General features: G+C 52.2%; 1 protein-coding gene across 1 annotated transcript; it reads right to left on the minus strand.

Moving 5' to 3' along the window:
• Positions 1-836: 836 nt before the first annotated feature.
• On the minus strand, positions 837-26,916 carry CD101 (CD101 molecule). Its single transcript, XM_064643521.1, has 9 exons — positions 21,321-26,916; positions 19,863-20,240; positions 18,523-18,939; positions 16,196-16,579; positions 15,036-15,419; positions 13,720-14,124; positions 8,923-9,327; positions 7,673-8,068; positions 837-5,136 (listed from the first exon to the last, which is right to left on the minus strand). Exons 1-9 carry the CDS (start codon positions 21,379-21,381, stop codon positions 4,940-4,942), a joined length of 3,027 nt encoding a protein of 1,008 aa, XP_064499591.1. The 5' UTR covers positions 21,382-26,916; the 3' UTR covers positions 837-4,939.
• Between the last annotated feature and the right edge of the window lie 770 nt (positions 26,917-27,686).

Consider the following 27,686-nt stretch of genomic DNA (forward strand, 5'->3'; position numbering starts at 1 on the left):
CCTTAGAAACACACAGGAAAAAAAACTGTAGTGAATGAATGAAAGCAAGGAAGCCCAGATGAGCACATGCTTGAACCTGTGATTTGCAGTATTCTGCTTCCTGTCTGGGTCCCAGAAGCAAGTAGTGTTTGGATCTTGCTTTACAGTTTGCGTTTCCAAATTGGAGCTGCTAGAGAAACATGCCTGTGTTTGGTTTAAACCATGTGCATTAGAGGGTTTTTATTTGGCTTTTTTAAATGCCCAGGCAGGTAGGGGAATTAATCTTGTATTAATCTTGTCAGTCCCACACCACCACAACCAGCCTCTTTGCTGGTGACTGAAAGGAGGTTGAGCTGGTCCCTCCTGCTGCTGAGGCAGCAAAGCCAGCCAGATGCCACATTACCTCTCACACATCCTTCCCACCTCAAGCCTTGCAGCTGTACTGCTTCTCCCATGGAAAGCATCACTCTAGGGCAAGAGCTGCCTTTTCCTGCCCTCTGCAACTGCAATTATGTGCAACTGCAACTATAACAATAATTATGACTGTAATGCCATATTATCTGCTGAAAGAAAAGAGGGAGGGGCAGATGACTGGAGAAGGACAAAGAACCCCCAGCAGTAGGCAGATACGATGCAGTAGTTTCTTAATTATTAAGGAAGGTTCAGAATCCTAGCAGTGGTTCTGCTTTGTCTAAGGTGCCAAAGACCAAGGCCAAAGGACACATAAAACAAGCAGGGGCTGCAGGAATGCTCAAGGGAGACCAAAGCACGTATCAAAACTGCTTCTTTTATTTCCAGTTTTTAAATATTTTATTACGAGAAAAAAACTGAATGTCAAATATCAAAACCAACTCAGAGTTAATAGGAAGTAATGAAGAGATGCTGCTTGAGAGGGGACATCCCAGGAGAACTCCAAGCCATTCGTTTGGAATAATTTATTGGAAGTTTGGCAACCTTCCTCAGCAGCCTTGCCCTGGCAGTACAGGACAGCACGCTGCTGCTGTGCCCTCTGCTCCAAGGAAACAGGGCAGGCCAGGAAACCCTGAGCCATCAGCCACAAACTGTCTCCTTGCTTGCAAATCACTTCCTGGCACTCCTGCACAGCAACCAGCTCGTCACTCAGCCATCCTCCCTCCCTGCAGAATAGAGGAGCCTTGCACAGAAAGGTCCTCAGTGCACCCCCCTGCAGGTGAGAGCCACTGCCACGATCCTTTGTCCCAGTTCATGTTTGAGGAGTGACTGAGCACTGGCCTGACTCCTGCCCAAAGGCAGGTGCCATAAAAGCATTCCAGGGAGGCAATGCAATGCAGGGGTTATACTCCCATCCATCCCACCCTCACATCATCCCTCTTATGAACAGTGAGGGGCTGCCAAGCCGTAGGGGTGGGCTGCCTTTCCTGGCAGGCACTGCCTGTGCTGCTCTCCCCTTGCCTTACAGTTCCCACACCCTCCTGTGGAAACCTTCCACACACAACACAGCGTTTGTGTTTTTATAGCCACATGCAACCACTTCCCAGTGGATTAATTCATAATGGACCGAGCTCTGTGTTGCCCTGTAGCCCCTTCAAACTGCTTTAAAACTGTGAAAGGACCCTGGGCCTTCCTGCCTCGTGCTGCTCTCACACAGGGCATTCCCTGGGCAAGGGCACATCTGGAGGACAGGGTGCAATGGGGGCACTGCTCTGCTGCTGCAGTGTCTGTGCTGCTGCACTGTTTTCTCCCAAGGGGCTATGACAGCTAGTTATATATTTTATCAGCTGTTCTACGTTATATCATGGGCTGGATTTGAACAAAAGGTTGGCAACGGGGCTGGGTGAAGGTGGCCAAGAGCCCCAGCAGCAAAATCAACACCATCCCCCTGATCTAGCAGGCACACACATCTCTCTCCCTCTCATACATTTACCTCAGCTGACTGAAATGTCCTCTTTGAAAACAGGACTCTTTTAGAGATTTTACTGTGATAAGCTACAACTCCTTCTGAGTTCACTCATGGAAAAAAATACACCTTAAAAATAAAGCTGAAAGGTATGGTGGTGACACAGCAAAGCCAGGAATAAAAAAATAAAGATGAAAAAACCTCACCACTGCAAACCCACACATTCTTCTTCCAGACCCTTTCATCAAGACCATGGGCACACTTACAAACTTAAAAACCTCTAAACCTGCGTGAATATGAAGTTGATACTTACAAAGGCCTCTTGATTAAGTGAACCAAAACGGGACAGGAGAAGAAACGGCCCTGTTGAAAGAGAAACTTCTCTCTCTCTGACCACCTTTTTCCCCCCCAGTTCACCAGACACAAAAATCTCACATTGCAGCAGAGCCTGCAGCTTTTTACCTGAAGATCAGATGGCAGAATGGTAGAGGCTGTCCCCAGCACTCCTATAATGAGCAGCAACCTCAGTAAGTCAGATTTTTTACTAGATAGATAGTCTTGATGAGGTTCATCCTAAGCCACACAAAGAATGGGCTGTCAAGCTACCTGTTAGTGGTTCTCTGTGATAACACCTGAGGAGGTGTGAGACAACAGGTGACAAGAAAAGGGCAAAATTATATTTAAGAGTAAGGGGAACCTGAACACCCTCATCTTCTTAACTGCAATCCTTAGGGAGATACAGGGACAAAGTACTCACAAGCACCTAGAGGAGCACAAAGAAAGAAAAAGCTTTTTGTTTGTCTGTTTTAAACAAAACCAGAGCACGTCAGACCTACCTACCTCCTTTGCAAGAAGACTGAAAGCCTTGTGGGGAAGAGGTAAGCAGTAGGCATCATATATTCTTGATTTTACCAAGGTTTGTGAAGCATGCTCCCAAGGCACTCTTGGGCAAGCTGAGGAAACAACCCAAACGAGAACACGGAGGAGCAGCACAAAATTGGCAGATAAACTATGTGCATAGATTTATTGTTAATAATTCTTAGTCAAAAGTGGTTCCTTCTTTCTTTTGCTGTGCCCTAACACACCTACTTCTCCTTTCTGTACCCCTCAAATATGAGCCAGGCACCAGGCAGCCAACTCACACTGCTGCCCCTTGCTGGGACAACTCGCCTGCCTCCTCTCTTTCACCCACTTTTCATGAAACTTGCAGGAGTTTCATGTCCTGGGAGCATCTGCTTCTCTGTGGAAGAGACCAAAACGGGTCCATGAGTTAAAGCATTACCAAGACAGGGCTGAGACAAACAGACAGCAGGATTTTTCACAAAACGGTGTGGAAAACTGTTTGACAGGCCCACGCAAACAGTGCTTCAATTAGATAGGAAAAACCAACAGCCTGAACATACAGTGAAGAAACAACTTGCTAGACAGCAAATCTGCAGGAGAGGAGCCCGACGACTGCGAGCCAAGCACAAACAGTGCCACGCTGTCACACACACACAGAAAATCAAACGCCCCACTGGGAAGTGTAAACGGGACATAACCCCCAAGGCAGGGGGGAAACCTCTACAGAGAGCCCCACGTGCAGCTCTGAGCGCTCACACTGTGGCAGAGACGGCTGGGGTCAGGGCAGCAAAGGGAAAAGCTGCACCGGGTCCAGAAAACACATCCCATGGGGAAAGACTGAACAAGCTGGCCAGTACAGACAGAGGGGGCTGAACAGCAGAATGGGAGCAGTACTATTCAAAAGTGTGGAAAACGTGCATTTTCAAGGGACTGAAGCACCTATCAGTTCTTCAGGATAAAGGACAGGCAGCTTTTCTATTTGTAAAGAAAGCAAAGGACATGAACAGATCATCTAGAGGGGTTATGGTGTCTCCAAACCACTCTCTGGTCAAAGGAAGCAGGTTCATAAATGTCTGCTGTGATATCTATGCAGCTGCTTTTGTCTCAGGACAGTGCTTTGAGTGTTACCCTGACACCCGACTTTCCAACTCACTGAGACCACAACTCACTTTGCACAATTAGAGGTTCAATATCCCCTGGCTTACATGGACTGGATAGAAATCTCCTTTCCTCTAATGCATCAACCAGACAATCTTCAGGTAGCAGAGCTCCTCAGCCTTGAAAAGGTGAGCCCGAGCTGGATTCCAGAGCACAGAGGAGCTACCCCACAGACACACACATGGGTTTTTTATTACATGGAACAAACTGGACATGTCCAGTACCAGGTCCCAGGTGTGCAGCTTCCTGACCCACAGACAGCCCAGGCATGAGGGCCTGGATGCTGTCTTCTCCTACAGCTGTCCCAGCAAAGGAAGGAGCTGGAAAGTTTGTACACTTATCTCCAAGATGGCTTGGTGTCCCCTTCTTCCCTCTGGGATGCAAGACTCCATGAGAGTCCTTTATTGGGCCAACAGGTTTTGGTTTTTTTGCAGATGGCTGTAGTGCCCCTGCTCTGTACTTTCTTCAGACCCAGCCAGCCTTGCTCTGTCCCCATGTTCCAGTGACAGATTTTGTGATGAAGACCCATTTCCTTTTGGAGAAGATGCTCTTTGGGTCAGGTGCTCTCAAGAACATGAAAAGAACTTCCTGAGCAAAGGGTGGCCAAAGGCAAGTGCAGTGACTTAAATGGGACACCAATACTCCATTACCAGCTCTGCCACTGCTTTTTTAGCCTGCATACCACATAGATTTTGTCAAGATGTCTAAAACAAGTAGCAATTTGATACTTTTGTGTCACAGAGCAAAAAGAATTGGTGTTTTTCCTTATTCCTGCCGAGGAATAACACCACTTCCACCCACAGTGGGAGATGTGTACTTCAAGGACCTCAAATATGTCACAATGAACAGAGTGTGAAATGGGTGGGTATCTAACCCGAGAGACAGGAACACTTGTTATGAAAACCCTAAACCCCTTGTGTAGTAATTCAAAGCTGCTTCATTCCATTGAAAGCAAACATACAATTTCAAGGATTCACTGCAAGAGTTACTACAGAACAGTAAAAAGCCCCTCTGCAAGTACTCAGTCCTCCTTAAAAGTGTCCAGCTCCACTCCTTCAAGTTACATCTGCCTCTATAAACCAGCTAAGTTGTCTTGACCTCTCCATTCCCATCCAGTTCCATCAGCTGGTTTCCTGTGATGTTGCCCTTCTTGTTTTTTCTGTATTTGCAGTACCAGCAGGAGACAGCAAGGGCCAGGAGAAGGATCAGAACCAGTGGCAAGCATAGGATGAAGTTCAGCAGTGATGGGGATGAGCAGATCCTAGACATAACAGTTGACTCTGGGGGAAAAGAAGAAAGAAAAAGTAAGTGAGGCCCCAAGCTAGCCTGAGTTTCTCTCTCCTGCTGCTTCTGTAAGTTATCTTCTTAAACACTTTCCCTCAGTCTTCAATATCCGCTGATTTTTAAGAATTCATACAGGCTACCTGAGGAGATGGGGAGAGAAACCAGGTAATCTGCCTCAGTTTCCTGTCTGGGGAGGTCAGATAAGGCCCCATCTTGTTCATCTGAAACATCCCAACAGAAACAGCATGGTTCTTCAGCCAACCCATTCAATACTTATCTCAATAAGGAAAAGCCACACACCCTTCACCGCACCGGGTCTGACACCAGTGACAGCGGGGTGAGGTAGAGGTCTGTTAGAGGCTGCATCACCAAACAAGAAGAGACAAGAGGAAAGCAAAAGAAACCAGATCAAGAGGTCCCTGTCCCACTCAGAGACCTGCCCCTGTCTCTGCTATCATATTTTAGCCACACTGGGCTGCAGGCAGCTGTGAGCACCATCCTCGTCCTTGGCAGCTCCTGCAGAACAGCTCCCCAGTAAAGTGAAGGCTGCCTGTACTGCTGGTGGACCTGTTGGGTGCTTCAAAAAACCATTTTTAATTAGTCCCATACTGGCTGAAAAGCTTTTATTTGCAGCATCTCCATTTTTGTCCTGGGCCCCTTAATCCTTGCTCCTCACTTGACACAGAGCTCTAACACCACGGACTGACCTCAGATCCATCTGGCCTGTCCTGAAGGGTCATGCCAACTCCTTTGGGCCTGTTTTATCCATTTCAAAGTGTTGTTCCTCAATTCTCTTTACCCAAGACCCACGTGCAGATGTTTTACTTTTGTTCTGCTTAGCATGTGGCTCTTCTGATTTGAAGCTGTCCATGGGGGACCCACACAGCCTGGCGGGCCGGGTGGGAACCAACCTGGAGGCTACTTCTTGCTGTGAAACTGGCTTTTACCCCTCTACCTCTGAAGCTCTGTGCCCCATCCATACAGGCAGAAGCAGCATTTACTCTCCCATAGGACAGGGAGAAGTCTCCACTACATGAATGCCTCTATAGCACTAGGGAAATATCCTAAATGGCACCATCAGGGATCAGACCTGAACTTACTCCTGGTTACACATGGCTGTCATTACCACTTGTAAAATTCCAGAACATTTAAATTCATGAGCCAGAGGGGCACATCAAGATACCTGCATCACTAGAGGAATGCACAAGCACACACACACGACCACCCTGCCAAAAAAAAAAAGAATAACATAAAAAAAAGAGAGAGAGAGAAAGAAAAAAACACCCAGATAATCTCTTGCATTTTGTGAAAACCATGAAAACCACTTGGCAAAAACACTCATGTGAAAACTGGGGGAGAATTTACCAGCAGCTACTGAGCAATTTTAGCAATGGTTACTCCACCAGTAATGGGTAACAAGAGGCAGAGGGAACTGATGAAGGAGAAATCTGAGTGCTAGAGGGAGCCGTGATGGACAACAGCACTAACTCAACAGTGGGGGGATGAAGTGCTGTCAGTCCCTCTCTGTGCAATTAAATCTGGATTAGCTCTGCTGTAGGTGCAGTCACGAGAGTAGGCTCCATGCCTGCCTGTGCCAGGAGCAGGCACAAGGGAGGGCTCCACAGGATCACCCTTTCCACGCTGGTCGGCACTGGGAATTGCTGCAGAAGCTATAACCCCATGAAGGCAGCCAGGCTGGCTTCAGGCATGGCAGATCCAGAGCTGAAGGCACGAGAAGAACTGCAGGATCCTCTCAGCTGGGTACAGCATGATTGATTTCACAGTTTATATTTTTTCCTCCACTTGGGTCATCCAAGCCTCCTATTTCCCCAAAGAGCAACATGAGTACTTTTTTCCTGCCTGTTACCTCCCTAAAAACACTGTGTGCACCTGACTGAAACCTTTGCTTTCATTTATTTAAACTTCTGTATGCAGAATTCATTTCCATCTTTGCACCCAGCACGCACTCCAGCTCACCCCAGAGGGAAGAGAGGCTACTTTTAGAGACCTCACTGGAGACAGGCTTGCTAGAAAACTCAAACCCAGGCTTTTTTCCCCAGAACAGTTAGTGTTCCGGCCCCAATGGCTCAGCTGAGAGCAGGGATTTGTGACCATGGTCCTGTAGACAGCCCACAAGCCATAAAAATTGCACACAAAAAGTGCACTCGGTGGCAACCTCTGGACCCACATGCTTCACAGTCAGAGCTCTTGATATCTCACCTGATCACCACTTCCAACGTTTACAATGCCAAACACCTTGGTTTCAGCCCTGGCAAAACAGCAGGACTGGGATGTCATTGCCTCCCCTACCAGGCCCATAGCACGTGTCACTTGAGGGGCTCCCAACCCAACTCTGGTGATCTCCCCAGCACTGAGCCCCTCAGCAATCCCTTAGCAAGCCCTCCTGGCTTTGCTGCATGTCTGCCACTGCAGCCAGCAGAGAGCTGACATCACCCTCCCCACACACCCCAGCGTGGCTACGGGAACACGAACAGCGCCGGGCGAGCAGCCCCTGTCACCCAGCAGCGTTACCTGGCGGGATGGTGCTGAGCTGGGTGTACCCTGAGCGTGCCGAGGCTTGCAGAGCCCAGTCCTGCCCCTCGCCCTGCTGCTGCCATTCCTGCACCTGGCAGTAATAGAGCCCAGCATCGCTGCTCTCCACGCGGGTCAGCGTCAGGCTGAAGTCACCGGGCGCGGGGCGGCGGAGGTACAGCCTCCCGGCCCGGCCCTCCTGGGGGAGCTGGATGGTGCCGTCGTGGTGGAGGGCGAGCAGGGGACTGTCGAAGCCGCTCTTCTTCACCTGGAACCAGGTGGCTGAGAGGTGGGTGCCGGGCAGGCGGGCCCCCTGCAGCAGGCAGGGCAGCGTCACCTCCTCGCCCTCCCTCGCCGAGAGGCTGCGGTTGGTTTTGTCCGCCTGCAGCTCACGCTCTGCGGGAGGGTGCAAGCAGAAAGATGTTGTGGTGTTGCACACTGCCATAGAAATACTTCTGCCTGTGCCCACAGGCTGATGGAAACCTTCCGGAGCAAAGCGTGGGGGATTGGGATGGCCTCTTGCAAGGGCCTCTGCAGGACACCCCCAGGATCCTGTGACTCTTTCTCCCTGGGGTGTCACCCTCCCTGTCATCTCTGCCCCCCATCCCGTTCACAACCCTCTGCTGTAGTTCTTCCCACCCGCTCCAAATAAGTGATAAGGCATCCTTTGGACCAAAAGCTTTTTAGGAAGCTGGAATTCTGATCCACTCTATCTATGGCTGCAACCCATAAACAAAGTGAGGCTGAGAGAAGGAAGAACTGAGCCAGGGAGACCCACCATGTACTCCAGCAGTGCAGTGATTAAGGTGGGAGCAGCTAAACCCTCAGACTTGTTTCTCAGTAGCAATGTGCTGCAGGGTGAGTAAAATCCAGTGTCTTGCTTCAGGATGCTTCAGGAGCACCAGGAAAGGGCAGATTCTCTATTCACAGTGTCGTACAACCAATCAACTGCATCATATGTTGGAGGGAAAAGAAAATGCTACAGCTCGCTCTGTTATGAAGCATTTGACTTCATCTGCCAGTGGCAAAAATAGCAGCTGGGTTGGTTTGGGAGGACGTGGTAAATCTTCCTAATTCCCTATTTCCCTTTGAGAGGCACTGACAACTCCTGCATCCCTGAGTCTCAGATCTAAAGCAGGAGCCACTGCTTCTAAGCCCTGACAGCTTAGGAGAGTCCTGTCAAGGGGCCTGTCATAAGTTGATCCAGCCTTCTCCAGCAGCACCTATACAAGAGATAACCACCTGCTCACCTGGGAGCTTGAACTCCAGTGTGGTCCTTCCCGATGTTCCCTCTCCGAGTTTGTACCAGCCATCCACCAGCCAGAGCCACTCCTCTACCACACAGTAGTACCTGCCCCGGTCCCCGAGGTTCGCAGACAGAATCTGGAGCCAGAAGACGTTGCTGGACACCCTCTGGCTCAGGAACCGGGACTTTTGGGCAGGAGAGCTGAATTCAGGCCCGTATTCCAGTACGCCGCCGTAGTTGGCCCTGATGATTTGCAGGGGGGTCCCATCTGCCAGAGGAGGCAGGAGGTACCAGGTAACAGCGAGCTGTGAATTATTCTGGGCAAACACAATCCGGCACTCGATGGCTGTGTCAGCACTGCTGGCAACCTCCACAGAACTGTCTTCCGTGGAAACCCGAAGCTTGCTTTCTAAAATGGAGAAACAAAATAATAATAATGCTGGCTGCAGCTGCCGATACAGGGATGCTGTCAAGGAGAGGAACAGGGCTGTCCTGAGAAAAACACGCCGAAAGAGGAGGGAGGAAGAGGGTGCGCAGAGGACAAAGACTCACTAGGGGATGCTGGAGCAGAGGGTGGGGGAAGGAGGGAAAGAGCAAATCCACACACCCTTGCTTGAACAATGGTAGGGAATCATAGCTGGGTGTAACTGGGCAGGAGACTAGCAGATGAGGTGCCTTGGAGACCACAGAGCGGGAATGGGGGATGGAGGCAGCCACTGTGTTGGAGCTTGGAGGCAAAGCCTCTGTCTGAAGCACATGTGTCTGTCTACCACTGCTTCCATCAGCAGGCTCACATATACGTGACAAAACCAGCCCACACCTTTGGAAAATGTGAACAAGTGTCTTTCACCACAGAGAGACAACAGAGCCTGTGCGGGTTTCACATGTTTGCTGTGGTTATTAATCCAAAACCACATGACAGAGTCCTGCACATCCGCTGTGATTATACCCAGCGATCGTTCAGCTGAGCACTGCTCAGTTCAGGAGAGCAGAGCTGTGGTGCTGCCTGCAGCTCTGCCCCCAGGCAGCCTGCACTGTTGTTCCCTATGTGCCTGTACTGCTCCTGGTCTGAGGGACCCTCTTCCCACAGCACATCACCTGTTGCTGCTACCTTTCCATCTCCTCCAGCAGTGGAAAGGTTGCAAACTGGTATCTTTAAAGATCCTCCAACCTCCTGCATTTCCCCTCAACCCTGCCCCAGCTGTCAGGGGAAGGAGTATACAGAGCTATCTGCCTTGGATAGGTAGAAATTACTCAGCATGAGACACCATCAGGGCTTTAAGATACTGTAGGCTGAGTTTCCATTCTCAGGGCTTACCTTGCATACAAGCTGAGCAGTTGGCTGTGGAGGCTGGGGACAACTGAGCTCCCTTAAGCTCAGCCCCTGCGTACTAGTTTGGGGACAGGCTGCAGAGGACACACTGAGATGCTCCCTCAGAGTGTCTCAGACCCCTGCCCTTGGCCACAGGCTCAGCAGGGTGCTCTCCTCCACAGCATCTTCCCAAGGGATGCAACAGCAGCAGGTTATGGAGAGGGCTTTGGACCAGGAGGGAGCTGTGGCTTCTCCTACAGGGGCCGATGGAGAAAAGGGGCACCACAGGAGAAAGCTTGAGCATTTCCCCTTCCTTCAAGCATTTCTTCTCAAAACTCAAGCAATCCACTTCAGAGGCCTTCACTGCCTCTCGAGACTGGTCAACACAAGATATCCCAACTGATGGCTCTTGACATTCCTGTAAATTGCCTCTGCCTCTATGTCAAATTTGCCAGCAAAATTTTCCTGTTCATATCCACTTATGCTGCTCTTTTTCTTTGTACTCTATTGCTCTTCTTTCTCTCTGCAGACAGGCACATTGGCACCAAAAGGTTGACAGTTTCCTCCACAGAGGGACTTGTGCAAGTCCCACAGCAACACTCACAAGGAGGTCAGGGAGGTGGCTGCTCCCAAGGGATCAACAAAGTGCTGTCCCGCATTTCACAGCACATATTTGCTGCTGTAAAGAAACAGGTATGGGCAAGAAGCAGAAGAGAGGGGAAAGCAATCACTCTAATTAGGAAGCTGTGCAAATTCATCGGATCCACCACACAGAGATCACACAGACTTGAGCTCACTTAGGAACTATATGCAAGTTGATGTCTTCCAACCTCAGTACTTAAAAGCATACTCATCCCAGAGCCAGCTCTGTGGAAGCACAAATCTTCAGAGGGGAACACTGGACATACTCAAAAGCTGCTTGGAGACACTCTCGGGCAGCCTGTTCTAGGTGGCCCTGCTTGAGCAGGGGGTTGGACCAGGTGACCTCTAGAGGTCCCTGCCAAGCTCTGCCATCCTGTGTTTCTGTGACAGGTGAACTGATCACACTGGAAAAAATAAGACACTTAACTTCAGCTGCTCAGTACCAAGGCATACTACTCAGCCAGTCAGCAAAGTGCCAGGGGAGGAGGGGGTAGGGGGGCTCTTGCTGGAGTATGGCCCAGCCTGACACCTGCTGGGGCAGAAAATGCTCCAGAAAAGGAAAAGCTACTAGAGCTTGGAGAGGAGCCACGGGAACTGCTGCCTTGAGCACTTGATTTTGATGAATAAAATTGCTGTTACACTCTCAGAGATCACCTCAAGAGGAATCAGAGCACTTGCTGCAAAGCCCCTTTTTTTCAGCTCCAGGTCTCCTCTCTCTGCTGCTGAAGATCAATTACCAAAAGGGCAGAGCAGCTGCCTGCCTCTTCCTTTCCCACACAAAGCCATGGTGCTGTTTTCCCTTTCATTTTCAATCTAATTAACCAAGCTGAGCATCTCGCTGCCCATCTCCCCATGAACCCTGCCTGCTGACACCATGCTTCCTGCCCAGCCCAGGAGCAGTGGAACATGCAGAAGGGCATGGACACTGCAGTGACCCATGTGGGCAGCTGGCTGGAGGGACAGAAGGTGGAAAGGCCCCTGCAGCTCACTCCAGAGACAGGGGAACCTACCGCAGGCAGCTGCACTGAGAGGCTGATGGGAGCATCTGCCTGCCCAGGGAACTAATTATGGGACCCACACAAAAAATCAGAAATGGAAAAGACCTGTTCTTCTCCCCTGCTTGTTGTAACACTTCATGTACATCCCTCCTGTCTGAAGCTGACCCACAGACCAGATCCACAGGGGCATGTAAACTCCTAAAGCACTAAGTGACACCAAACACTAAATGAAGTGTAGAAGCAGAAGTCAAAACCTCCAGTATCTCTGCAGGCTCCAGCTATAAGATTTTGTATGTGAAGAAACAGGCTGGTGATTTTCATGATTTGCAGCTTAATTTTCTGCAGCTCTGCCTCACCCTATTGCTGCTAGAGTCGGCTTCCTTCCCAGACTTCTCTCCCTTCCCAAATATCCTTCACTGGCTCATTGCTGCTCTCTGAGAGAGACAGTACTAGACCCAGCAGCCACCTCCCACTGTGCACCACCCTCTCCCAGTTCCCACCATCTTCAGAGCGTTGCAGCATCCAGCAACAGCTGCAATACATTTGAAGCCAAATGTTGTAATATCTTCACAGTGTCGCTGCTACCATCTCCTCTGTGTAGATGCTCCACAATTACACCTGCTCATCTTAATGCCATTTACACCAGAGATGTATGCTCATACATGCTGTTTATTCTCATCCTTAGCCTGCAGCCCCCACCCTGCCCCAGATGGCTGTGGCTCAGCCAGCTGAGCAGCCCAGCACCCAGATCCACAGGGGGCAAGGAAAGAGCTCCACGGGGGCAAGGAAAGAGCAGCAGTGGAGCAGGAGGGAGAACACCACAGAAATGAGCCTGAACAGGGAAGGAAATGTGTTAGCTTATGCTACAGCAAACCCATCAGTTAAAAAACATGGAAAGCACATAATTTCAGTTCACTGGGTTGTGATTCCAAAAATCCAAGGATTTAGAAGGAGGAGCACTTGATGCGTGAAAAAAGAGCAAGAACACCCCCCCCCTTTTGCTGGCAGAACAGAAGTGAGTGAAAGAAAATAAACCAAGCTGTATTCTCACACCTGTCCCCTCAGGCTAAGAGTTTTTGGCCAGGACAAACCCTTCAATTCCTCCAGCAGCCCCATCCATGAGCAGAGCAAGCTGACAGCGCGGTGCTGCCAGGGAGCAGGTACGTGGCAGGCTGAGGTCTGTCTGCAGCATCTCTCTTCCACAAGAGGATGAGGCTCCCAGAGTGATGCTGGCAGGCACAGTGGCAGCACAGGCCCTGCCTGCAGTGGTGGCCTTAAAAGGGAACCCTGGGCAGGGCCTCTCAGCTGCGCAGCCCACCCGTGCTCGGGAGGAGACACCTCCCCACAGAGCCCCTGGCACCTTGTGGCTCAGTGCTGGCTCCCAGCCCATCAGAGAGCCCTGGTGCTTTCTCAGCACACTTCAAATACACCGGGGGAAGCCTGGGGAACACAGACACCCCAGCAGCTTTGGGGGCCAGTCTCTCTTCACTGTCCTTCAGAAGCCCAGACCATGGGGGGGTACCTCATACCCTCCAACATTCAACTGGGCTTCTCTGGGGGCACTACTTCTTTCCAGAAACAAGGCTTAAAATCCTAGTGGCAGGGCTGATCCCTAGATGCTTGGCATAATCTGCAAATAAATAGATTTTGCCATTTGCCAATGGCAAATTTGCCTCCGAGGTTGCTGTCAGGTGCTGAGCAAGCAAGAGAGCAGGCAGCACCACCTCTTGCAGCCCTGGGAGGTGACCCCACTGGGGACACCCCAGACATCACTGGTCCTGATTGCCCTGGCCATGTTTGTTCATTCAAAATTGCAGAAGGAGAGACCTCTGATGAAGACACTGCTTACCTGGCAGCACCACCTTTATCCCCACAGGATTGGAGCTGGTGGTGGCCGCTGGCTGCCCCAGGGGCAGGACGTTCCTCCTCCAGACCTCCACCTCACACTGGTACGTCCCCTCGTCGGCAGCCACGGCACTGTGGATGTGCAGCCTGAAGGAGGTGTCAGCCTTCATCAGCTGGGCTTTCTCCTTGAAGCGTGACTGCGCTGCCACCCAGGCCACAGTGCCATTGGGAAAGACCTGGACCAGCTCATGGTAGGGGCTGGTGGGTGGGCTGGGCTGGAAGAGCCACCGCACAGACGCCGGCACCTCCTCAAGGCTGTAGTTGGCGCTCACTTGGCAGACGAGTTCAAAACTTTGCCCATACCTGACTGTGGCAATTCGGCTCCTCAGCATGGCATGCAGACTGAGACCTGCTCGGGAGGAGAGAGCCCTTGGCACCAGGACAGAAATCCTGCCCTGTGCCATCTTCCCACCACCCTTCCCACGCTGCCCCAGGCACCACAACCCCACAGAGGCCAGCAGTCCTGCTGCTGCTCTCCCAGTGCCACTCTCACTTAGGTGCACTCTGCTCTTCCAGCCCCGTGTGGCCCTCTCCTATCCAACTCCCACTCTCCCAGTCCCTTGGACAACCCTGAGTACCCTCTTTTCCAGGGTGCCCAGTCCCACACTGTGGCAAGGAGCCAGGGATCCTCAACTGGTGCTACTGTCCTGTTTGCCGCTTCCTTACACCTTCCACAAAACCTGAACAACTCCCATGGCCCGACCCATCCTCCCAGGCACCCAAGCCCAGCAACAAGAAAGGAAAAACAGCCTAAACCACAGCCAAAATCTGCCTCTCCATAAAGGCACCCATTCCAGCAATGCATGGGCATTGCACACCAGGGAGGTTAGCAGCTCTGCACTCAGACAAGAGGGCAGGAGAAGCAATCAGATGCCAGCACCAGGGTGTGTCTCTGACAAAGGCCACCAGACAACTCAGTAAGTGCCTTTGTTGAGCTTAATTACTGTAAGTAATTATGCTGTTAGAACAGATATTTTTTATTTCAAGGTAAGGAGACAGTCATAAGACCTGCTGAACAAGCCACTGCCATTCAGGTGTCCAGGCATTTTGGCTGCTGTGTCCCACTTTTCTCCCCCAAAACACCTCATGGAAGACTCCAGCATCCTGGCAGAAATGGGGAATCTGAAGGACTCCAGGGCCAAGTGATCAGCCCTGCAGCAGCAGCAGACCTCAGGGCACAGCAGGCCTATGTCCTACTGATGTGTCTACCTGCTTCTCCAGCCTTGCCTCCAATCCAGAAACAGGGGTGACCCAACTTACCCATGGAGCTGACTGTCACTGCTGCCTCCCCTTGCTCTGTCCAGCTTTGGCCTCGGGACCACTCTGTTGCTTCACATCTGTACTTCCCACCATCGTCCTCATCCAGTGTGCTGGGGATCACCAGGGTGAAGGTGCCAGAGCTCGCTTTCTCCAGCCGGAGGCTCCCCCAAGTCCTGCCGTCCTGGTAGGCGCTCCCCAGCCTCAGGCTGCCATCCTGCTCCATGGTGGCCACCAGCACCCCGGGACCTGGGCGCTGTGGGGGCAGGTGCCACCACTGCACAGACACGGGGCTGGTGGCTCCTTGCACCTCACAGAGGAGGATCAGGGAGTCTCCTGCCGTGACCTGCGGCGTGCTGGTGGACACGGACAGGCGCATGCGGCTCTCTGCAAACAACAGTCAGCGCGTTGGAGGGGATGTTGTCGTGCTCCTCAGAGAAAGCCAGAGGTACTGTGGCATTAAATTGAAAGACTAGCAAAGCCTTGACATTGGAAAAGGAAAGGAACTGAGGAATTCAAATTTTCAACCAGCCTTTCCTTACGAATTTGGAGAAATCCTTGTGTGGTTTGGGATTTTTTATTTGTTTGGTTTTTTCCCAGTTTAACATCGTTCTTGGGACACGAATGCATAAAGAAATACTTAAGAAATGGGAGTCCCAGCAGGCAGCTCTTGCTACATGACAATAATCATCATCTAGCTATGACAAGGAAACCATGAGTCTCCTACACATCTTTCTCAGAGTGGTCTCTCACAAGCCATCCTTCCACAACAGGGAGAGAACCCTGACGGAAATGGCAGTGAACCCCCTCTCCAGAAGCACCTGCTCTGCAGGGTCATCTTCTGATACTAAGGAGTAGCAACAGGCACTGCTTAAAATTTTCTGTAGCAAAGACACAGGAGGACCCAGACTGCCCAGGATTCTACCTATTTGCCTCAAAAATTACTGCAAAGAGACTGAGCTAAAGGCTTACACTTTGTTGACAGCTGCTGCATCTGTCATGCTAATGTTTGCCAGAGCAAATGCTTTTCCCATTATCTACCAAAAACTATTGCATATTTGGACTCTTGCTGCCCCTGCCAAGATGAGCCCAGACTTAGAGCGTTCCCCAGCCAAGGATCCTACAGACTTTACCCAGAAGAGCAGCCATTAGGATTTACTGACCTATCGGCTTCACGTTGACTTGGATGCCTGATGACAGGTTGGTTTGGATGCCGTGCAAGTCTCCAGGAGTCTTCATTTCTGACACAGAGCAGCGATATGTACCATTGTCCCTCAGCCCCGCCTCATAGATGGTGAGAGCATAAATTGTGTTGCTTGGCTTGAGTGCTCGGAGCTGCCCCAGCTTGGCTCTCTCCTTATATTCTTCCTCCCAAGTCAATACCCCATGGGGGTCAACCCTGGCCACTTCCATGTTATTGAGGAGCCAAATCACTTGGAAGTGCCTGCTGCCGCTCTTCTGAGCTTCCACCGTGCAATTCAGCTGTAAAGTATCCCCTTCAGAAAGGGAGTTTTCAGCAGCAGCAATGTCCACAGAGAGGTCTCTGCCTGTTGACAGCCAAAAGCAAAGAGAGTGATGAGTGGCTCTTCCCATGCTTCCCTCCCACCCAGCAGCACCAACGGCCTTGCAGAGAGCAACAGGAGGGAATTCTCCATTGAAACATTTTCTTTCATTAGAAAAGTGATCAGAATGGAAAACGTTGTCCACGGGGAGATTACAGCCCTGGAGATGGTTGCTAGTTCCAGGCACTAAGCAGCAGTTGCAGGTGGAAAAAGTGCCAGAGCCCTGAGGAGCTGAGCTCCCCCCTTCAGAGTGTCACTGTGGTGCCCTGCAAGTCTAAAAGCAAGGGCAAGGCTGTAGTTTGGAAGCAAAACAGAGCACCTCCCAGACCACAGTTGGAAGGGCTCAAATAGCGTATTGAAAGCAGAGTACCCAGAATGAATTTAAACACTGGTTCATAAACAGTTTGCAAACACGAATCCCAGCTGCTGGAGATATGTTTGGCATTCCTAAATATTTGCTGGAGAGTTTATAGAAACCAGTGAAGCTGTTAACTGCGGTCAGAGTGGTTGCTGGCTCCCAGCGTGATGGGGTGCTCAGTCCTGCAGCCTGGGCTCCCCCACTGGGTGCTAGAGGGCCCTGCAGAGCTGATGGAAGGCTTGAACACCTGCTGCAGTTCCTCCATGGCAATACCAGCAGGTCCAATAGAGCCACCATAATGCCCTCTTACCGCTATCTCCTCCCTTCTACCCTGAACAGACACCACATGATAAATACCAAGCTCTGACAAGGTTTCTCTAAATGATCCTGTGACACTGGTACCTGAAGCCACACCCTACCAGTGTGCCTCTTCAACAAGCAGATGCAGGGAAGCTCACTGACTGCCATTGCTCCCCAGGCAGCAGCAGACCTGGAAAGCCTTTGCTGCAAACACTGTGCAATAAGAGGAATAAAACTTTGCTAGTCAGCCAGGTTTCAGGAAACAGACTCTGACAATGGGAGACCACACTTCCCTCCCCCAGTACCTTGCTCCCTTGAGCCCCATACAGGGTGCTTGGTTCTTACCCAGCCGTTTCTTTGGTTTCCTGCTCTGACTCACCACCTTCCCACGAGACACAGGTTCCCCCCCTCACCACCCTGGCTCTGTAGCCTTCTCCATCTGCCCTGAGCCACGGGGACAGGGTACACGATCTCCCCAGGCACCTTTTCAGTGGGAGACTTGCTCCTATTTTACTGCCTGCTGTTGCATGTGTTGAAGGACATCAACTAGACACAGTCTTGTCTTGGCTGCTTTGAAGTAAAACTTACTGGTGGGGAAAGAGATTTTCCCTTCCTCTGGGTGCAGCTACTCACACACTCCCAGGGGTAGAGCAGGGTGAGGGACCTCAGACAACTAAGGGCTTGTGGCAGGAGGGATGTCAGGCAGGGTGCTCAGAGGAATGGCCTAATAAACAGCAGCACCAGTTGCTCTGGAAACTGGCAAACTGGTGCCTGCATGGACAGACAAGCCACGCCCAACAGACACTGGAGCTGTGCAGCACATGCAGTACATCCCCACGTCCCTCTGCCCCTGTGGCTGATGAGCAGCTTGCTGTGGTGTACTTTAAGGCCACAAGACCCTGGAGGCAGTCTAACAACACAGTTTTTTGCACCCTGGAGCTTAACACTGCCAAGGAGCCAGGCTGCTGCAGGCACACTCTGCTCTCTCTGCTAACACCTCACATGGCTCTGCGAGACTGCGTGATTTGTTTGAGATTTGGCTGCATGAACATCCAAAGTGTGAAGCACCAACAGCTCCTGAACCAGGGGCTGCCGTGGCCCTGAGCCAAGCCCAGCCCACTCCCTCAGAGCCCAGCAAAGGCAGCCAGACCTACCAGCTTGTCCCTGGGCTGGGACAGAGGCAGCAAGTGAAGGGCACTGAAGCTGCTGCAGTAGAGCCTTGAATGCACGAGGGAGTTGGAGCCAACACGTGAGTTTGCAAGAGCCTTACCCTGGCTCATGACTGTCAGCGACGTCCTCTCTGTCTGCTTGCGGGAGATATCCTTCCAAGTCTTGTCAGGATCCTCAATCCACTCGGCTGCCTCACAGTACAGCTGCCCTTGGTCAGATGGCTTCACTCCCCCAAGGAAGAGCTTGTACGTGGTGTTCCCAACCTTGTTCAGCCTCACGTCCCCCACCAGAAACCTCTGCACGTAAGAGGGCCCTGGCTTCAGGATGAAGTCCTTGGAGAGGGTGAGGACCTCCTCAGCTTGGTGCTCTCCTGCTCCCCGAAGGTGGTACCAGCCAACTGAGAGATGTGTGTGCTGGGTGGTGGACTTGGACACCTCACAGGTGAGCTCCACCACATCCCCTTCAGTGAGGGTGAGGACCTGGGGTGCCATGGAAGCTGAGAGGGTGTCTGCAATCACTGAGCATGGGGGAGAAATACACAATCATAGAACATCCTGAGTTGAAAGTGACCCATGAGAATTGCTGAGTCCAGCTCCTGGCCCTGCATAGGACAACCCCCAAAAATCCACAGCCAGGCCCTAAGGGATCTGACAGCACATGAGAGACATTTTTTGTAGCTGACTGACAAGGCTTCTGTCAGCTTTTGTTGACGTGTAACATGGCTAAAACCTCAGCAGGGAAGAAAGAAAAGTGAATCTTTTGCAGTACACTCTACAATCAAACTACAGCCAGCATTAATTAGGCAACCCCAAAGAGAGTAAAGTCTATGCCCTCACTATCCCAAATGCAGACTGGTGTAACACCAAGATAAAGGAGAAAATAGGGCTGAACACCAAGTGGAAGTATCATATAGACTTGGTGGGCTCACAGCAGGGCCTTTCCTTTTGCCTCTCCACCCCATTGCCTTCCCTCACCCAGTGCTCTGCAAGAGCTGCTACCTTCCTCCATCTGTGGGTATCTCACTTGGGTCAATTCCCATAATCTGACCTGGGAGGACACCAACACATAGTGCACAGAACCCGAAAACTCCTGCCCTCCTAAATGTTTAGCTGTGAAATGCCGAGTCTGCATCAGGAGCTGAAGTTAAAGTCAGGCCATGGGAGAGCAGAGGCTTCCTCTTCCTTCCCTTGCCCCTGGCTGGGAGGCAATAGCCAGAGAACCTGCAAGGGGATATCTGGGCATCCCTCCCTTAGCAATCCCACAGCAGAGAGAGAAGGAAAATTTGTGTCCACCAGTCCCACTAATCACCCCTTCCCCCAGCTGCCCCTCTGACAGAGACGCAGAGGCGAGCACTTCTCACCAGTGCAAACGTGGGGGCACAGCAGGAACCCACCAGTACCCCTGCCCAGCAGGGAGCAGGGGCTCTCCTCCGGGACCCACCTGAGAGGTTCATCTTGGCGCTGTAGCTCCCGAAGTACCTCTCGTCGGTGTTGGGCGTGTGGCACTCGTACTCCCCGGCGTCGCGGTCCTGCAGCTCCGTGATGTGCAGCAGGACGGCGTCCCCCTGCACCCGCTCCACGTAGATCCCGCGGCCGCGCACGCGCTGGGTGTAGATGGCGTAGGGGAACGAGGGGTCGACGGTGCTGACGATCTGCACCTCCCGCTCGGGGGCCGAGGGCAGGTAGATGGACCACTGGAAGTTCTGCTCCGCCGGGCCCTGGTAGCCGCTCACCTTGCACCACAGCGTGACGTGGGAGCCCCTCACGCGGTGGAGGGGCCCCTGCTGCACGGTCACCACGCGCTGGGCAGGGGTCAGACCTGCGGTCAGCAAGCAGGCAGCACACAGGGTGTTTGCAGGGGTACGTGCCACCCGAGGGGGGCTGCACACTCAAAATGACAGTGGTTCTGGGCACACAAGGGACCATAGCACTGAAAATAATTGCTGTGCAGCCTCGTTCTTTGAAGCACAAAGTCCAAGGGACTTCACACCCCTTGCAACTTCAACAGACCCCGAACTTCTCTCCTAGCACGCTGGGGGTCACACAACAGAGACCAGGGGATCGTGGCCAGAAGGCTGCCAGGCCTGTTCATGCCTGAAGAGCATTTCTCAGCCAGCATTGCAGAGGGAGCAGCAACCAGGCTGAGATCACTGGAGGAAGCTTGTGGTGTGTTCAAGTTAAGAGGGTCAGGCGCTCAGGTCCTGCACAAACCATGAGGGAAAGGGAACAAGTGCCAGAGCTGACCATTGCCAGAGAAGGAGTTGCAATGCAGAAGCCAAGGGACATGGAACAGTGGAGGTAAGCAGCAGGCTGGATACTGCAGAGGTGCTCCACAGGCAGAAACTGGGGAGAGCACAGGAGAGGGGGCCAGCAAGAGTTCCAATGAAGGCAGGGAACACCGGGGGACATCAAGAGCTCCCTTCATTTCTGCTTACAGAGGGTTTGGAGAGGTGGTGGCCACACATGGACCCTTCCCTTATGCATAGCTCCCGGAGGTGACACTCATTCTATTCTGATTCTTGGCATGTACACTAAGCAAAATGCCCATTGGATGTGGATACAGAGTCAAAACACAACTGTGGCGGCCTAAGAAGAGAGCTGGTGATGGCACAGCCTTCAGAAATTCTTTCCCAAGGCAAGAGGGGGTGAGGTAACCCCCCCACACCTCCAGCAGCCGCTCAACAGGGATGTGTATGTCTCTCACCGAAACCCTGCTAGGGTTGGGGCTGTCATTTTGGAGTGAAACTGCAGTGCAAAAGGGAGCACAGGCTGATGAGCCTCTTCCCACAGCCACCGAGCCAGAGCAGTGCTGGCTGAGCCACCCGCCTGCACCAAGGGGGTGCTCTGCTTTCCCCACAACTGCCCCAAGAAAGCTCCTACCACCAGGCAGGGCACTCACCCAGGACGAGGAGGAAGAGGAAGGCAGCCGCCAGGCACTGTGCCAGCCCCATTGGAATCATCTCTGCTTGGATCCTTTGCCAGAGGGGCGGTGGTGGGTTCTCACAGGCTATGGCAACAGCCACCCCGCTATTCTGAAAGTGGGTGGGAGGAAACTGCCTGTCAGTGGTGGTTTCCTCTACTTAGTGTGGCAGAGAGAGCTTAGGGAGTGCGGTGACACGGCAAAGTGACACCCTCTGGGAGGTGACAGCCAGCACCCCATCCCCAAGACGCCTGGGCAAGCATGATGCCCAAAGCCCCTTCTGCCACTGTGTCTGTGCAAGGTGCCCACTGGCTGTGGGTTTGCTGTCTGACAGCAGCCCCCCTGCCAGCAGCGGGGGCAAGGAGCTGGATTCCAGGGAGGCATGGAGGCAGATTTCTGGGGCTGAAGCTTCTTGCAGCTGTTTATTTCCCATAGCTGCAAGACAGCAGCATGATGCCTTATGTACAGGTTGGGGTGGCACAGTGCTCCTTGGAGATAGCTGATGCAGCTCTGCCTCAGGGTGCAGTAGGGCACCCCGAGTGGGGTGTCTCTCCCACAGTACCCCCACCAGCCCATCAGCTGCTTAGTCAGGAGACCCTCCACCATAACAGACAGTCCAGCCAGCTTATTGGTTCCTGAAGGATCACCACAGAGCCAGAAATCACCCAGGAATGCTATCCTGTATGCATATTCCATGGGCAGGCACTTGGATGTGGGGGATCCCGGCCCAGCAATGCTCATAAGGGTGATGAGGCTACAGAGGAGCTGCTCTGGAGGGGTAAGACCAGGAGGCTCCAGCACAATCCCAGAGGCAAGTGCTGTGGCATCACCACCACATGGTCTGGGACACGCTGCTGCTCCTCTTGGCAGGTGCCAGGGACATGGTGGGAGGCTGACAGGGGCACATCCTGGGCAGGGAAAACCCAGTCTCTCAGGTATGCAGCCAAACACTGGAGATGAGTTCAATTCAGAGATACTCTCTGAAGTTATTTGTTTGGGGGGGAGTGGGTTTGGTTTTTTTTGGGGGGAAGGAGGTTGTTTTGTTTGGTTTGGGGTTGTTGGGGTTTTTTTCCCCAGAAAGGCTGGTGGCACAAAGCATTTACCCCTGAGCCATGCTGCTCCCACTGTGCTGCTGGAGGAATTGACTGAGTGACTAAATTAGCTCAGGGATTCACAAGCAAAAACCAACTGTAAAACAACTCCTCTTGCTTGATCCCAGGGGGCTCCTAGAGGGAATGAGATTGGTGTAACGAACCAAAACAAACACAAAGTCCCTCTTTTCCCCATTAAAAAAAAAAAAATCAACTCGTGTGACATCCTGAAGGGCCAGGAGATGGAGGTAGAGGCCCCTCCCTAGCTGCAAGGCTCAACCCTCCAGTAGCCAACTCCTCATCAGCCTGGGCACACAGCTCCCATAGCACCACACAGCTCTCCAGAAAGCCAAAACCAGACTGGAGGATGGCCTGCTGCAGCAGGCAGAGAGATCCCTGCAGGATCCCACCAGTCCCCTGCCATCCAACCTCACTGCAATGAAATGGAGCAGAGAAGCACCTGTTTGGGGGGAAGAAGGGGCAATGCAGGGCTGAAACCCATGCACTGACTCCTCAGAGAAGGTGAGCAGGTACAGCAGAGGCTGGCAAGTGGTGGAGTGCTCCAGCACACCTGTTGGTGAGGAGGGCCCAGGCCCTAAGGCAGCAGGACACAGCCAGGCACACAACTGCATGGTAGGCTTCCATTCCCTGCTGCAGGATGGAACCTTCCCACCTCAGAAGGAAAGGGATGAAGAGGTTTGCTTTCCAAGAGCAACCCACGGCCAGGAGTGCCCTGGGGAATGATCCTGTTGACAGTAAGCCAATCCACTCACAGCTTTGGAGGAGGGAAAGCATCAAAAGCACCTCTGCTGCAGCGACAGAGTAAATGGAAAGGAAACTTGGAGTTCAACCTCAGTGAGCTCCCGACAGTCAGTGTGCAGATAAATACACACTCGGGGACTGTTTAACTCCAAGCTTGCAACTCTAATGATGCATGAGTCGCTGTTTACATTTGCAGTAGAGAAACCAGGGAGAATAGGATTGCCTAGCCCAGCCCTGCCCCTGGCAATGATGATGCTCTGTGGACAAAACCAACAGCTCCCTCTTCCTGGGACTGCACGGTGTAAAACTCACCCTCTTCCTCCCTGTGAAATCAGTTCAAGCAGAGATACAGCAGGGCTGTTAACCACATGAGGCAGAGTAAAGGAGGGGGATCAGAGAATCTTTTACAAAGACAGCATTGCCATTAGAAACCACATCAGTGAATCTAAATCCATGGGGAGAAAGATTTCCTTGCCCTGCTTTCCTGGGAATGACACCAGGGAGGAAGTGAGGGGGAAATATGGTTCTTAGGTAGTACAGAGGGTCCCTGCCCATACCTACATGGAGCAGAGGGCTTGCCTCCTCTGAGCCAGGTGGTGCCTGTGCCCGTGCACCTCACTTGGGGAACTGAAGTGCTGCACCAGGCCCATGGGGATTAAACACTACTGACCTCTAGCCTTTGGAAAAGCCTGGCTACTGCCAGCACTGCAGCAGCAGGGCTGCTTCTCAGCACACCCCAGCATGGCAGCACCATCTCCCAGTCCAGAAGCATAAAACCATAAGACTGGAGATGAGCTTGCCCACAGAACTGGCTTTGCCTTCCACACTGGTGATGACCATCTTTAATAACTCACATATCCATTCTCCTTCTTCCTGCCTCCCTGGATTCCTTTGAAGGCACCCTTTTTGGATGCTGCTCGGCCACTTTGGGCCAAGGCTTTCCAGAAAAACACCACCAAAAATGCAGTGTGGAAAGTTTTACCAAGCCCAGTGCAGCCATCAGCAACATCCATGGTGGCTTGGAAACCTCCTGGATAGACAAGTACTGACCAGATACTCATCTTACACGCTACAAGGAGGAGCCTGGGGAGGGGTAGAATAGGGATCACTCCCACATCAGGGTAGAAATGCTATAAAGGAAGCTGCTGAGGATGAAGAGTGTGACCCCATACTCAGTGTTGATTTTTAGAGGGAAGAGCCAGCTGAGACCCAAAAGCACTTAGGCAACCACAGGGGAAAGGCTACAGACTGGATCCCTGGTTGTATGGCTCCCACAAGCTCCCTCACCCCGTCCTGGTGCCTGGGATTAGGGAAGCTGTGGTTTCCTCTGCCTGCAGCCATCACATTCATTGCTGGCTTCCACTGCAAAGTTGCAACAAACCCCACCTTCCAAAGAAATCAAACCATGTTGTGGGCAAATCCAGCTTTTCACAGGAAGGGTTTTCAGCCACTGCCAAGGTTGCTTGGTCTGGGAGATAAAAACAAAGAACCAAAACACAGCCAAAACCAGCTCTTAAAAGGGAGGGCTCCCCCATGAGTTTTTGTCATTTCTGGGAGGGGTGTGAGCTCTGGGGCCTCTGCTCAGCCCCCTGGCTCTACCACCTCCTAACCCCCATCCCAGCCAGCCCTCAGCAGTGACCTGCCCGTCACATCTCTATGCACACAGATGGGCACCCCGGGGCACCCAGAGCAGAGAAAAGCAGGTGGCAAAAGGAGACAGAGACTAATCTGAGGCATCAAGGTCCCAGCAGAGAAGCTGAAAGGGAAAAAGACATCACAGGCCTCTCCTCCCAGCCCCCTTCAGCTTGCGCATCCTGCCCAGGAGCAGCGTGGGTGGGAGCCCTGCTCCCCAAAGGCTGTCAGGAAGGGAAAGGCACATGGTGCCTGCTTGGACGTAAACACCTCTGTGCCGTGCAAAAGGGCAGCTGCAGAGAGCTCTCTGCATTTCAGGCTGCTCTTGCAACCGAATGGGGAGGGGAAATAGAGCCCAGGGGTGCAGGCTGGAGGTACACTCTCCAAAAACGCCGCCTCCACTTCGCACATCTCAGGAGCCCTGCCCCCCCGCCCCCAGCAATGCCATTGCCGTATGCCCACGGTGGCTGCGGAGAGGCAGGAGGGCAGGGAGGGATGGAGACTGCAGCCTCGAAAGTGAGAGGCTGGCGCCGGGCAGGGTGGGGGGACGCAGGGAAGAGCTCAGGATGAGCTGGGATAATCTGGCAGTCTTGGGGGACGCGCCAGAAGCCTACAGATAATCAGGGGAGCTGGCGCAACAGACTTTGAAGTCTGCCATCAGGTTTTCTCAGCCCGGCTCAGACATCAAAGGCGGCTGGTTGCTGCCCCCAATTACGGAGCGCAAGCCGGCCGGGCCGAGCGGCTTCCCCAAGGCCGGCCGGCTCAGCCGCGATCTCCCGGGCACGCTCCCATGGCCAGAAACCTCCTGACGAAGCACAAATACTTGAATCCCTGTAGCTCCTGCTGGAGCCAGGCTCAGTTTTCCGGGAGCTCGCCTCACCACTACGTGGCTTTCACCTTGGGCTGTCGGAGCCAAGCGAGATCTCGGTGGACACCGATCTCCCCACCGACAGTGCTGCTGAACCAAACCACCCGCCAGTTCCGGGGAAACCAGACAGCCACAAAAAAAAATTAAAAAAAAAAAGGGGAAGACTAACAAAGATGAAGAAAATAACTATCTTTTCCCGTGGTGGCATGAAAGATGGCTTCTTTTAATTCAAATCCTGCGTGTTCCTCATGGGACATGGCTCCCATGCAAGGCAAGGACAGTGAAGACATGAGCCAAACCCACAGCACATCAGAAAAAAAATCAATATTGGGATTGTTTTGCACAGAAAAAACACATTACGGTACAGCAACTGAAACAAATAATTAAAAAAAAAATAGGCAGTTGAAAACCTAAAAGCAGAACTATCCAGGAAACAGAGAAACGTCTTCCTGCACAATTGCAGCTTCCTAGGACTCTGGCCACTCTAAGCAGCAAGCAGCCACAGCTGGCCTATGAGGAGAACACCACAGCTCTTTTTCAATGAACTGGTGTTTGCACCATCGTTTCTGTTGAAAAAAAAATAAAAAATCAAAGAATAACAAAATTGGCCAGGTCACTGCAGACACAAGAGTGGGACTTCAGGAAGGTGGGATGGGTTATTCCTGCTTCACTGCCACGGCAGCAGGCAAAAACAACCTGTTCTGAATCTGCTCTGCCAACGGGACATAGGCAGAGCCTAAACCACATGCCCCAATCTTGTCCTAAGGAAAAGTGCTTTTCCACTGCGTGAAATCCTTATTGATTTGTTTAAAAATCTTCCAGCCACACAAAAGGGCTTAAAAGCATCACTCCTCCATAGCCAGCAGCTCCACCAGTCTTTGCAGTTTGCTCTGCTGGCCACAGTGCATTTCTGACATAGATCTGCTGAACGTCTCACCTTCGCTTCAGTCAGTGGGAAGCTCAGGGAGACAACACGCTGCTGGGGGACCAGGAGGGATGCCACACCGAGGGAGTTGATTCATCTCCTCCCTACCAGCTCCTTGCAGCACCGCAGCAAAGAGGCATCGCTCAGCAGCTGCACCACATCAGGCCACGCTCCCCCGGCTGCGGGCTTTGGCTCCGAGGCAGCACAACCTGCCCTCCATGAATCCCGGCAATCCCCCTCTGCAGGGCCCGATCACGTCACTGTGAAGCCTGCGAGTGCAGCCCCCCTGCCCAGCTCTGCTCAGCTCCTGCGCAGCACCAGGAGCTGCTACACCCGCCCCCGGGCCGCGCAGAGCGGCATCAGCATCTTTTACGCAAGCAGCACCATGAAAGACTCTTTGAAGCGGAGCAGCGGAGGAACTCGCCCGGTCGCTTCTTTTCCCGACGGACACAACCAGAGCAGAGGCCGGGGAAGAGAGGAGGGAGGTTAAGAAGGGGATAGGAGAGCAATTGCAGCGGGCTGTTGTTCAGCAGGAGCTTCTACAGGGGAATACAGGACAGTGTTATGTGTTGGGAGAGAAACTAGGTTTTAATTTTAAGCTACTTATTTAGGTCTCTAAGTTACGGAGATTCTGCACTTCAAAACTAATTAGATTGACAGAGCTTGGATTCGATTACAGGATTTCCAGAAGCAAGAGGGTTTAAAAAAAAAAAAAAATTAAATAGCTGCCCTGAAAATGTTAGCAAGAGAATTAAACACCCATTGCTGCAGCCAATTGTTAAATACATCTAAGCTGGGAAAAATGACAACTCCAGTTGCCAAAACCCACTGCACCAGTGGCTGCAGTAGGGAGCTGCTCTCCTAACAAACCTGAGTAGAATATGCACAAAAATGTGCTTCCCAGTCCTAGAGGTGGGCAGAGAGTCTCCAAAGGCCCTTCAGGAAGCACGTGCCTCCCTCCAATGGCAGTGGTGTGAATCTGATAGCATATGGATTTTCTTCCCTGCCCTGAAGCTGCTGCAGTGAGCAGAGCATCCAGGAGCTGTAGGCAGGCAACTGTGGGGCTG

The sequence above is a fragment of the Pseudopipra pipra genome, chromosome 2 (genome assembly GCF_036250125.1).
Source record: "Pseudopipra pipra isolate bDixPip1 chromosome 2, bDixPip1.hap1, whole genome shotgun sequence".
Lineage (NCBI taxonomy): Eukaryota > Metazoa > Chordata > Aves > Passeriformes > Pipridae > Pseudopipra > Pseudopipra pipra.

Bases quoted from the DNA above. Each gene is read 5' to 3' on its own strand.
- CD101 (XM_064643521.1), bottom strand. From the start codon at position 21,381: ATGATTCCAATGGGGCTGGCACAGTGCCTGGCGGCTGCCTTCCTCTTC. The intron at 16,580-18,522 runs GTAAGGCTCTTG...GGCTGTCAACAG, and splicing joins GCTGACAGTCATGAGCCAGG to GCAGAGACCTCTCTGTGGAC. The intron at 15,420-16,195 runs GTCAGTAAATCC...TGTTGTTTGCAG, and splicing joins AGTCAACGTGAAGCCGATAG to AGAGCCGCATGCGCCTGTCC.